General features: G+C 30.7%; 1 protein-coding gene across 7 annotated transcripts; it reads left to right on the top strand.

Annotated features, from left to right (window-relative positions):
* The first annotated feature begins 1,304 nt into the window (after positions 1 to 1,304).
* On the top strand, positions 1,305 to 11,839 carry LOC121128909 (uncharacterized). 7 transcript variants are annotated; one of them, XM_040724510.2, is made up of 9 exons: positions 1,305 to 1,772; positions 1,837 to 2,043; positions 3,838 to 4,060; positions 4,118 to 4,319; positions 5,296 to 5,616; positions 6,530 to 6,829; positions 6,895 to 7,071; positions 7,775 to 7,834; positions 10,257 to 11,839. In XM_040724510.2, exons 1-9 carry the CDS (start codon positions 1,597 to 1,599, stop codon positions 10,409 to 10,411), a joined length of 1,821 nt encoding a protein of 606 aa, XP_040580444.1. In that variant the 5' UTR covers positions 1,305 to 1,596; the 3' UTR covers positions 10,412 to 11,839. The 7 variants fall into 7 exon arrangements, with proteins under 7 accessions (XP_040580444.1, XP_040580441.1, XP_040580443.1 ...); XM_040724509.2 differs by having other exon boundaries at positions 1,322 to 1,772; positions 5,215 to 5,616; XM_040724506.2 differs by having other exon boundaries at positions 1,322 to 1,772; positions 4,546 to 5,616.
* Positions 11,840 to 12,480: the final 641 nt, after the last annotated feature.

The raw sequence follows: 12,480 nt of genomic DNA, 5'->3' as shown, positions 1-12,480 counted from the left end.
ACCTCTTTTGAGCCGGTTCAGGCTAAAACGGGTGTGCCAATTTTTTGAGGGGGGTCATATAAGAGGGGCTTATTCTATACCCAAACACAAAAACCGTTTTGTTTTGGAGCACAGGGAGACTAGATAAGGGGTTGAGTTATAAATCAAAAAGTGACTGGCATCTCAGAAAACATCTTTACGGAAATGACATTTTCTAAATGTATTAAAAATTAAAAAAATTATGGGCAAAATAAGAAATCGGTGGAACTTGCAATTTCACTTTTTTTCAGGAGTGAAAAAATGAATTTCTCATGGAATATTGGATTTGTTTATAAAATAATGTTTGTAGAAATTTTAACATTACTTTAGAAGGTCGTTTGTCATATGGCCTTTTGAACTTAGGTTATGTCATTGTAGTAAATTCTCTCTTCTTCTACACCATTTGTAGTGGTGCACTTGAGCCTTCGCTCACAGGTTCTATTTCTAGTATTATATGGGCTAATTATTACTTAATATTATAAATATGAATATTATATTCTAATCATGAATTTTTAAGTACTAGTTGAGAAATCCATGTTTAAATCCTCGTCCACCGCCTACATATTATTTTATAACAATAGTATAATAAAATCTTGATGATGAGGTAATCTCAACAAAATTGACTCACTGCTGCTTACACAATATTTTTTTTTCAAATACCATTGAAGCGACTTTATCCACTAACAAAACATAGAAACAAAAATATGTTTTAGCTTTTTAAGTTCAAGGGTTTTTTTTTGCACAAAGGCAGGTAGCATGATTGGATGAATAGTAAGGCGTGTAAATAGGCCTTAAATATATGTACTCAAAATACAAAATACATTTTATTAGAAGCTTTGAGCTAAAAACAAAAAAAAAAACAAGGTCATTTTATGCAACAATAGCCAAAAATGCAGTTACTGTAAATGTAAATAGATATTTTTCCTTGACAACAAAATTTTTTACATTTGTAAAAATGAGATTTAGAAGAAAGTACGAGTGGCATGGCACAAAATGTTTTATTTAATCTTCTAACACATTGTTCTTCATCTTATTGACCTTGAAATAACTCTCAATGAGCATGTGTTAATATTGGAACTGTACTTTTTTTTCCATTAGAATGACAGAATTGCAAAGTCTACACAGGCTAGATTTTTTTTTTATAATACATATTTTAAAGTATTTTATTCTATGTATTTAATTGAAATTTGAAGGGGGTAGAGGTTTGGAGAGAATGCCGACACTACTGAGAGAAAGAGCGAACTGCAGAGAAGGAGAGGGAGAGAGAGAGAGAGAGAGACGAACGCAGACAATAAGGAAAAAAGAGCTAGAGAGAAAGAAATATGTGAAGAACTGTTTCTGTTCTATTCGTTTTTGTAGCTAGCTAGAAGAGGAGCCGAGGGAGGGAGGAATTTTCTAAAGAAGATTTGAAGTAACTTCTGCTACATGCAATAATAGTAACCTTTTCAAGTAGAAGAAGAAAAAGAAAAAAGGAAAAGAGAAACGAAGTTTAGAGAGAGAAAGAATTAGTAATTGGAATTGAATTCTGTTAAATCGTCGGCCCTCCTCAAATAAAGGTGAAGTGAGACTCGCAGTAATATGTCTTCGGGACGGAGTTCTTCTACCAAATCTGAGGATCGTAACACAACCCGTATCCGTGAAATTCAAAATGGATGCATTGATAACAAGCGCTGCTTCGATTGTCGTCAACGAGGTCCAAATTATGTGAATGTGACGGTTGGATCATTTGTCTGTACAAAATGCTCCGGGATGCTGTAAGTTGCTCCTCTCTCTATGATCTCAATGCTTTATACTTTCTTTGCACTCCTCGCCCTTTAGGCGCGGCGTAACCCCGCCCCATCGGATTAAGTCTATTTCCATGTCTACTTTTACGAATGAAGACGTTTCGCTACTTGATTCCCGTGGTAATCTTTGGTGTCAAAAGGTTTGGCTGGCCACCTACTCTGGAAGTATGGCGGAGGACTTTACTGCTTCAGGGGATGAAACACTCAAACCCCATATTCTGGATAAATACGAAAAGAAAAGGTGCTTATGAATTCAATGAGCATGAACTGTCTTTTAGTAGTTTTTAGTTCATACTCGAGACATGTTGAAAATTAACTCAATACTCAGATATGTTCAAGGCTAATGTTAGAAACTAGGGGGCTTTGGATAGGAAATGTATGATAAGTGGGACTAAATAGACATTAGAAAAACGGAATTAAAGACTTGTAGAAATCATATCATTAATAATAGATTATATATATTTAATTCAAGAAAGAACAACATTTTTTGTCTTCATGAACGGCCTACGAGTCAATAAGTTCAAACACAAAAGCAAGCTCGAATAATTTTAACACTAGTTGAATTTGGACTACATTTGTTTTCACATAGCAATTATCCTTTATTTATATCAACAAAACATCCTTAAGCCTTTGGGTGAGTTGCAAATTGAACTTAAAGTAACCATAATGGATCTATCTCATAAAAAAATATGTTAATGTTACAAATTTCATTTGAAAGAGGTCATGTCAGGGCCAATATCAGTCTTAAATTAAATATAAGTTCTCAACGATAGTTAGTTTTTTTTACTTTCTTAACTTATCTCCATAATTTAAATACAAAGCCTATCATTGACTCAAATGTGTCTATGAAATATTGGGATGTATGTATATATGTAGTAAAAATATAAACAGGGATTTCTTCCTTTTCTTGATATTTGTTCAATATTATTTTTATGTTGACAAACAACATATTATCTGATTTGCTTTGACTATATTTATATTTACATTTTACTATAAATTCCCTTTTAAGTATGTCCAATTGTATTAGCATACAGACAAACTTAACTCCTTCGGTCGTTCACATAGAACTGAAGAAAAAGACACAATATTTCGGATTACGATTTTTTTGTTGTATTCTTTCACGGATAAAAATTTATACGTCAAAATGTCATTTGGTTATCTGCAAACAAATGTTAGTATAAAAAATAGTTAAAAACAACCGCCTACGGTCATTTATGTACTTTGATCTCCAATTTAATTGTAAATGATTGGATTACTTTTTTAGGGGATATTTCTTCTATTTTTTTATATGAATTAGAGATCCCTTTATTGGAATATAAATAGTTGTTATTTTTTGTATCAAATTCATAAAATTTCTACCCACTTCTCGCTCATAAATGAAGTTTAGACTTTTTTTTTTTGTGTGTGTGTGTTCAATCGTATTTGAATCATGAGTTAGTAGACTAGAGCGCAAAGGAGGGAATGTTAATGCATTATTGTTAATACTGACGAATGTATACTTATTCCATTAGTATTATTCAAAACTGGTCTTGCAGTGAAATGAAAATCAAAGCAATTAGTGTTTGGATTATTATTAGCATATAAAAAAAAATATCCAGTTTGTGTTCGTTTTTAAATGATTGGCTTTGTAAATAGCTCAATCAAATATGTACCAATTACTTTAATTAGGATTCTTATCTGTTAATTGGCTATGACAAGGAAATTTTTAGATCCCCTTAGTTTTTTCTGTTTTTCCCTGTAAAAATTTAGTCTTCTTTATTTTATTGTGTAAATACATTTGATTAGCTCATAAAGGGAGAAATTGTTGTTTTTATTTAGATACTTCTGTATGCATACCTATACGTATTGGTATCTATCTATGCACCAAATTTAAGCTTTCATTCATGAATAATAAATAGAGAAAGTCACTAGTTAATTAATAAATAAATATAAAACTTTATTGTACTATTTTAAAAAGTATATATAATTGAGTCATTTGTTATACAATTATGATAAAAATATGTATCCAAATAAATTCAAACCATGACTGTTCTAGGTATTACATTGATCCTACGACACAAAAAGATTTGGATCTGTTCTCATCAAGTCATCTAAGACAAAGTTCTAAGACTACTCCTAGCGTTTCCTCAACATCAACTCACTTAATTGGTTCGAGAATATCACAGAAATATGCTGGATCTCCCTCAACTAGTAAATTGCAACAGGCCTTATTGAATGGAATTTCTTCGTCATCATTGTCATTTAATACACCAACACAGGTATGTTCTTTATTACTTGAATAATCGTCTTTCTTTAAAATCAATTTTTTTTTTCAGACAACTCCGAATATAACCACTACACCTACTTCTCGCACGTCTGAAATCAAGGTTCTACAAAATGTTGACCCATTTGGATCAAGTTTCATCAGTTCTTCTAAAGGCCCTACGACCAACAACAATAATATTAATAATACAAGCGCATCGAATTTCGAGGCCTTTGCAAACTTTGAAACTGCAACGTTCGAACCTCCACCAGCCGGTGTGTACATATTCCTTTAATTTTTGTCAGCTAAGAAACGCCTTTTATATTTATATATTTGAATGCAACAGTTGCTTAGTTTTAAGTTTTTTTAAAGGAATTTTTATACTTAAATGTTAAATACTTTAAAGTAAAAAAATAATTTGAGGGGGGTATTAATTTTTTTTGGGATATTCTGGGTCTCTTTATCGAATTTTGCACAGAATTTTCTCTTCTCTCTATGCAGGTCCTCTTTCTTCACCTCAATTATTCCCTTCTCCTACAATAATCCATAACCTTAGTCAGCAAGTAGTTTGCAGCACTAACTCGAATTTGTTTGATGCTAACAATAATCCAAACACTAATCGGTTTGATTTTCATTTCACTGCAAGGCCCGTTTTGAATAATACTATTAAGAATAGTAATACATTCGTCAGTGTTAACAATAATGCATTAGCATTCCCTCCTTTGCGCTCTAGTCTACTACCTTTACTAACTCATGATTCAAATGCGGTTGAACGCAGAAAAAAGTCTAAACTTCATTTAGACAGTGGAAAACGTCCGTGGGTTAATTTTCAAACTGATTTATGTTCTCCTCCGCCTCTTCTGGATCGAAAAAAATACGTCCCAATATCCAAATCAAAAAGTTCGTCCCATGTCCCAAATATTAATAAACCAGTTGCAACTGTGCCTTGTATTAGTTATGATATTATTAATAATAGCATCAGTAATGATGATGACGGCGACAACAATTGCATGAACAATAAGAATCACAATCCTTTTACTTCTTCTTCCTTCAGTAGTAATTATAGCAATATTTGTAGCAGTAGTATTAGTAATAATGATAATAATTGTACTGATCTAAATAATAACCCATTTATTGTAAATAAGGATGATGATGAAGTATTTACTTTAGGGACTAATTTCTTTAACTCCCTAATTAATGCACCTCCCTCCCTTCGTGTTGTTGATGACTGCAGTGTGACTAATATTACAGATCCTTTGCGCTTATTTCGAAGTACTACACCAGAGCCCCTGGTACAAACAGCTTCATCGTCATCAACGATCTCTAATCAACAAAATATAACATCCAACAACGTCACAAACACCAACAACACTGGTTCTTCACTACAAACATTTCCGCCACCTTCTCACAATCATAGTAGTAATCATAATTATACAGCCTCCTCCACTTCAAGGACTTCATCCGTCGTATCTCCTACCATGAATTCCAATACTTCTACTACATCTGAGGATAGATACGCCGCTCTCAAAGATTTGGATGAAATATTTCGAACTGTCCATGTATCGGAAACCAGTAAGTTGCATCATTTATGTAAATAATTATTTATCTACTATAATCAACGTATAAATGTGTAGAAATAACTAGTGCCTTTTCATATACATTAATATAAGACTTAGTTGTTAACATAATTACATAAAATGCCACTAGTTCAGCAACTTAACTACCATATGAGGAATCAGTAAACATTTTCTGTAAAAGTATTTTAGGACAAGATTAATAAGTCCGTGAGCTCTGTATGACATTATAATGCCAGTGCCATAATCTTTTGTTATTGGAGCAACTATGGATTACTCACCATTAAAAGACCAAAAGGTACTACAATTGAACAAATTTGTAGGTCCCTGACCCTCCCTCCTCTCGGTGATTACTACCCTGGATTCTGCTGATCTGATGGAGTTTTTGATTGAATTGAATTATGTTAATAAATAAAAAAATAGCACAATTTATCTATAGAGATATGATAATTTTTTTTTTTTGCTCCACTGTATATAAATACTTTTGAATCTCTATCAATACCAATGAAATAGTTGGTTGTAGTAGATATTATATGTTCTCCTTAAATGGATACATCTATTTTTCTCAAGTAATTACATTGTTACAACAATTAACAAAAACTTTTTTTGTGTGTGTGTGTGTTATTAAATATCACCGGAAGTTACAGGACTACAAAAAGTTATAACAAGTTTTGGTACAACTGTGCCAAGTTGTAACAAATCAACTTAAAATTCAACTATGAACTTATGAGCTATGACATTTCTACATTGAAGCTCATTTAAACATTGTTCGAATTAATGCTGTAATCGGGCTCTCTTTTTATTTTTTTGATCAGCTTGAATATTCATTGATTGATTTCTATAAATACTTAAAAATATGTATATCTCTCTAATAATCATCAGAACAATGTATTGATTATGTCCTTTCTCAGATGATACTAGTGGAGGAGCCACCAATATCTTTACTAATTCATCTCCTGCAGTGAACGGGGCGAGTTCCATTTTTGGATCCGTCAACAATGATAATACTACTGTGTCTGGAGGAACCGATAAAATCGTATCATCTATTTTTGAAACTTCTTCCTCAATGAGTAAAACTAATAATGATAGTTGGAAGAGACTCTCCACCAACTCATCCGACAATCAAGGATGGGCTACTTTTGGCAGTACAACAACTCCATCCTCTTCTTCATCATCCTCAACTAACACAGCATCGAATCCCTTTAATTTGGGTAATTTTTATTTTACTTTGATTCTTCTTTGCATAGATTGTGCAACTTTGATATTCTCTTGATAGGTCCAACAAACTTTTCTCAATTAAATACAAGTCCTTGGCCAACAACTGGGACTAGTCCTGTTCAAAGTGGAAATGCATTATCCAACCTTAATAGCAGCGGTGGTGTCGGCAGTACTAGTACAAATGGTTTTTCAGATCCATTCTCAGTGACCAATCATAGTTTTCAAAACTCATCAGGTAATTATCATCATTTGTTATCCTTCTTAGTATTTGGATATTATGGAAAACTTAGATAAATGCAATATATGTATTTTAAATAGATAACCGCAGTATTCAATTATCCTTAATTTCAACCTTGTTTATAACCTGATAATAATAATAATCATTCTATCAGTATTTTCTCCCACTTTTTCTTGGCGGCAAGGAAAATTGTAAATTTCTTTGAGGTAAATATTATTTGGTCTTATATGTACGTAGCTGGTACGAGTATGTATATGATTTTTCACATTCAATAATGATTTGAACACTAATGCATACATTTTTTTTTCATTATTACGTTACTATAAATGAAAAATTAGCATTGTATCACTTTATTTTTAGTCATGAGGGCTCAGATCATTATTGTACATGCATCTTTTTTTTATTCTGAGAAAGTGAAAATGTTTCACTCCTTATCATCAATATAATATTCTACTCACTTTAAATAGAATTATATAATTTTAATAACAAAAGCATTTTATTGATTGTCAATTGTGAAAGGAAAAAAAGTTATATGCTTTCAAAGTTATCTGTAGGATGACTTAATGAGTAGTTTGTACATGTTTTCTTTATGATCCATTTATTTATTTATTTTATATCTTTCCTTCTTACAAATATTATATGTACACTTTTACTTTTATAACATAAATTTGTGTCTTTTTTTTCTGTCCTAAATCTATAGAAATACTTACAAATGATTTATTCGCTAATGCACCTAAACCAAATGGAAGCAAAGTAGAGGGTAAGTTCTTGAAAGATTTTACGAATATTGATTCGAGGGTCTAATTTTTGTCTATTCGTTGGTTGTGGCTGTAGTTGTCAATTTTAATCTTGACACTAATATGTACAATAATACTTGAATTAAGGGAATTACGTAAATAAGAGATGGTTTAGTATATTTTTTGCTTAATCTTCTTCATAATAGACTACTGTGTAGCTCGTATTCTTGTTTTTGTATGAACATAACTCAACTCTTTTTTTTAATCTTCTTTCATTTATTTATAAATTGAAAACATAAAAGTGCATGTTTATATTACCTATAGGATATATTATTGTATATACATACATATGAATGGATCTAATCTTTTATTATTTATGCAATGGCACATTTAAGTACGTATTAAGTATAAAGAAGTGGTTTTATTGTGTATGCAATGGTTTGTAGGACTTGCTAATTCGAAAGGCAAAAAATATGTTATCCTTTTTTTTTAATATATTAAGCACTTTACTACATAGATATATAAATTTAAAATGTTTATTATTTGCCTGCTACTTATTTTATATCAAGACACCACCCTATACATTCATGTTTAAGTCCTTCAGTCTATTTTTTAAGAATAACAATTTGCTATTTTTCAATTTAACAATCAATCCTTCTGTCTACTAATAAATGTACTTTGTACACTATATAACATCGTGGGTCCAGAGCATAAATGTTGTAAAAAGTCACTTTTGGACAAAAATTAGATTTATTGCTTACACTAGTAGAGGTTCCCGAATTTGTTTGGATTTTTAAAAGTTTAATTGATCCATTAAACTTCGAAAAAATTTGCTAATTTTCATTGACTAGGTTATTAAAGACACAGTCAAATTTCCAAATTTAAGACTGATCGGTTCGCTCGTTTGCAAGTTCACGCCGAAAAAAGAAAGTTGAATACTACATACATACACAGTTTTTATTTATATAGAAATTAATAAATCTTACAGTAACTCTCCATATTTTCCAAATGGAAGAAATTAATTAAGGTTATTTGTATTAATTTCCTATTTCACGAGCAAAGTAGATACACAATTGTTATGTTCGTATCCCATTTGCACCCTACCTAAAACATCATGTAATATATTCTCTTGGATAATATAACAAAAGATTAAGAAAAAAAACTGATATTAGTTTTCCATAAACAAATAATTTCTAGATCAAAACAACATTTGTATCACATTTTTTTTTAAATATTGTATTCTTCGTCGCTTTCTAGCGTCTTCCTATTAATCAGACAGAAGAGGAAGGTTATAAAATTTCTAGAAACCACAAGAGTCTCTGGACAAGAACCCTATTTAAAAATAATAGAGAATCCAAGAAGGCGAAAAATACACGCAGATTGACAGGCACCCTTGCGAGCTAAACTGTGTCAAGCCCCTTGTAATAATCATTCAAAGATAAGCCACACTATCTTTTTAGCTCACCCCTTAAAAAGGGGAATACAGGCCTTAGTAACTTATTGAACACAGGGGGGACAGATGAGAGGCCAAGGCCTCCAGCAGAAACTGAGATATCTTCTATCTTCTTAATTAATATTCAAAGAGTTATATGCGTTCGAAAGATCCATCGAATGTTATAGTGAAGTTTTTAGATTTGGTACTGTTCTCTGAGCAAATGGGATGCGCACATAACAATTGTATGTATATCCACAAGACAAATTGAAATACCTTCTTATCGCGGTTTTTGGCAACAAAAAAAATTCCCGTTGTACGTTGACTTTTTTTAATACTGTAACCCGTAAAAAGGGAGAAAATATTTTTCTAAGTCTATTTTTTGTATGATTAGGATAATAAAAGCATTTTATTCATCATAAATTATTAAACATAATGTATACCAGACAATATACTTGTAAAATTTAAATAATCTAATCGGAACTTAACCAATATGATTAATTCAGCAACCTTTTTAATGCTAGTTTGTATAACAAATATTTTAACCAAAAGTTTTAACTGAAGGTATCAAATCAAATACGTATAGGATTCCCCACCCTAGAAAAACTTCTATTATTAATATATATTCATAGTATGAACGAACTCATCAGTCATCAACAACTATAAAAATTATTGTTTACCTTAATATAAAATATTTTATCATTTACTATCATAATATAAAAAAACGCAATATGAGGGGAATATACAAAAATATACTGGGAGTCAGAATAATTCCAAACACCGTATTATGCAGGAACCTCCTGTAGACTACAGGACGACCAATTTGAATTATTCAATATGTGAATCGACTGTAAATGTAAAATACCTATATAGTTGTGAATATCTTGATTTTGAAAATTTTAATCTTCGATATCTCAGAACAATAATATTAAAATTTTGCTCTTGGCTCAGGATATAAGTTTACATTTCTGCCAACTAATGATGACCTTTTGTGTTTTTGCTTTTCATTTCAGTGTCAAATTTGAACCACATCGCTGGAACTTTCTTCAACTCAAATGTCATCAACAATACTTCTTCATCTTCAACAACTTGCAATCCTTGGGACTCTCCAAAAGCATTTACAGATAATATGAAACCCTCATTTAATCCCAAAAATCCATTTTTATGAGTCTTGAGATAATTGAAATGATGGACACCTCCCGGCTGTAGTGCGTGGCTATTCAGTCTTACAATTAGGAGTAATAAAGGCATAAAAGAATATATTTGGAAGTATTCCATCGTGTACGAACTTTAGCTCAAGTTTTTTTTTGGTTGTTGTCAACACTTGTTTGTTTGTTCTTGATATGGAATAGCTAAAAAACTGTCCATGTAAAAATTCACATCAATTCTGTGTATTTTTTATTTAAAAATGCATTTTTTAAGACAATATTTGTACAAATTCATTTCTTTTTTTAAGAATTTTGTCTTCCCTCCCCGTGATTTTTAAATATTTTTTTTTTTTTTTTTGCAAATATAAGGATAATAAGATTTTTTTTTTTGTAAAAACAAAACGAACAAAAAATGTGCCATTCAAGTCGACGTTTTGATTTGCTTGGTAATGTGTGTCTTAATCAATTCACATATAATTGTGGGTTTTTGTTTCTTATTCTTTCTATGAAATTTTATCTTTATTAGGACTTAATAAATTTCAACAGATGCTTGCTAAGCAGTATGAATGCTGTGATACTTAGATTTTGTATTTATTTTGCTACACTACCCATCCACCCCCCACCCCTCTCAAGTTTTTATTTATTCATCAACTGCTTCTCTAGAAACTACTCAGCTTCCTCTCTCATTTTTTAGGTGAACATTATACATAGTTAAATATATAATGAAATGATTTGGTTGTCGTTCTTTCTTTCATTTATGTCATCATTTATTGGCAGTAGAATCAAGCCACTGTTATTTCCTTATAGAAAAAAAAAAAAATGTACAAATGATTTAAAAATATATATATATATATCCAATGTTAAAAAACTTTTAAAAACTATATTGTAATATGATTTTATAAGAAAAAAAAGGTTGTAGTCAAAGCACTAAGAAATTGTTCTCTTAATTATACACCACCATCCCTATATATTCAAAAATTACTAAATATTATAAAAAATTACTTGGAGCATAATAATTAATTAATATTCAAAAGCAGTCTCAAACAATATTTGTTTATTTTCTTATGGCGGAATTTCCTTTCATTTATAAAACGGCTAATAACAACACTCATTAATTTATAATCTCTAACATTGATATTATTAATTTTGTAAATATTTACTCTTTGTTAACTAATTAATTCTTGTAATTATAAATACCTACTATAATTGATTACTTTCTGTATTAAAAAAGATTATACTTTTTGTTTTAGTTTTTTCAAATTTTCTTATGAATATGCTTAACATATATACTTCAATTACCTATAATATTTTCTCACGCATTTCTTAAGTTTGGTTTGTTTCTCAATCCGCCTATAATGGAATTATTGATTTTTTTGTATTGTATTGAAACTGTGATTTTTATTATCATTTTTTTGGATGATTTTAATAAAGTTTACCATTAATATTTACATCGCAATTGTGCTCGAAATGATTCAATTACTGGTCCTTAGCTTCAAAGCAGAATCTATGCTTCTTAGGTTCCGCTTTTTATATTTGAGCGAGGTTCGATATAGCGAATTTTATAAATAAGGCTTTATTTGTGTGGGCTTCTTTTCATCTAGTATCGTTTCAGCGAGGTTTTAATAATTTTACTCTTGATGAAATGATAAAAAATAAATAATAGTGATTTAAATAGAATTGGTAGTCTGAACAATGATTATTTTTTTTCCCTACGCTGTTGTCATTATTATTTAACTCCGGAGGAATGATCTCATTCAATTATATTCAAAACCAGATTGAACATTGGTGTGTGCTCTTAAAAGACGTAGAGTAAACCTTGAGGATTTGTTGCGAAATTATAATTGTAAGTCCTTGTTGGACACAGACTAAAATCGAGGATAGAACTCGAAGTCATTCTTACCTATGCCCTTATTTATTTCCTTCTTCACCTCGTCACAGGGTTAATGCTTTAGTCTGAACTGATTATAGGTGATCCAATGAAACGTCATGCCAGCTAAGCTGCTCTCCTCCTTAACATTTTTTACCAAGTTGATTTTCGGTTTTTTTAACAAATACACATCACTAAAAATAATATTTCAAAGCTATGTTG

Source organism: Lepeophtheirus salmonis, chromosome 14, assembly GCF_016086655.4.
Source record: "Lepeophtheirus salmonis chromosome 14, UVic_Lsal_1.4, whole genome shotgun sequence".
NCBI lineage: Eukaryota > Metazoa > Arthropoda > Copepoda > Siphonostomatoida > Caligidae > Lepeophtheirus > Lepeophtheirus salmonis.
This window is presented reverse-complemented; position numbering and strand designations above follow the sequence as displayed.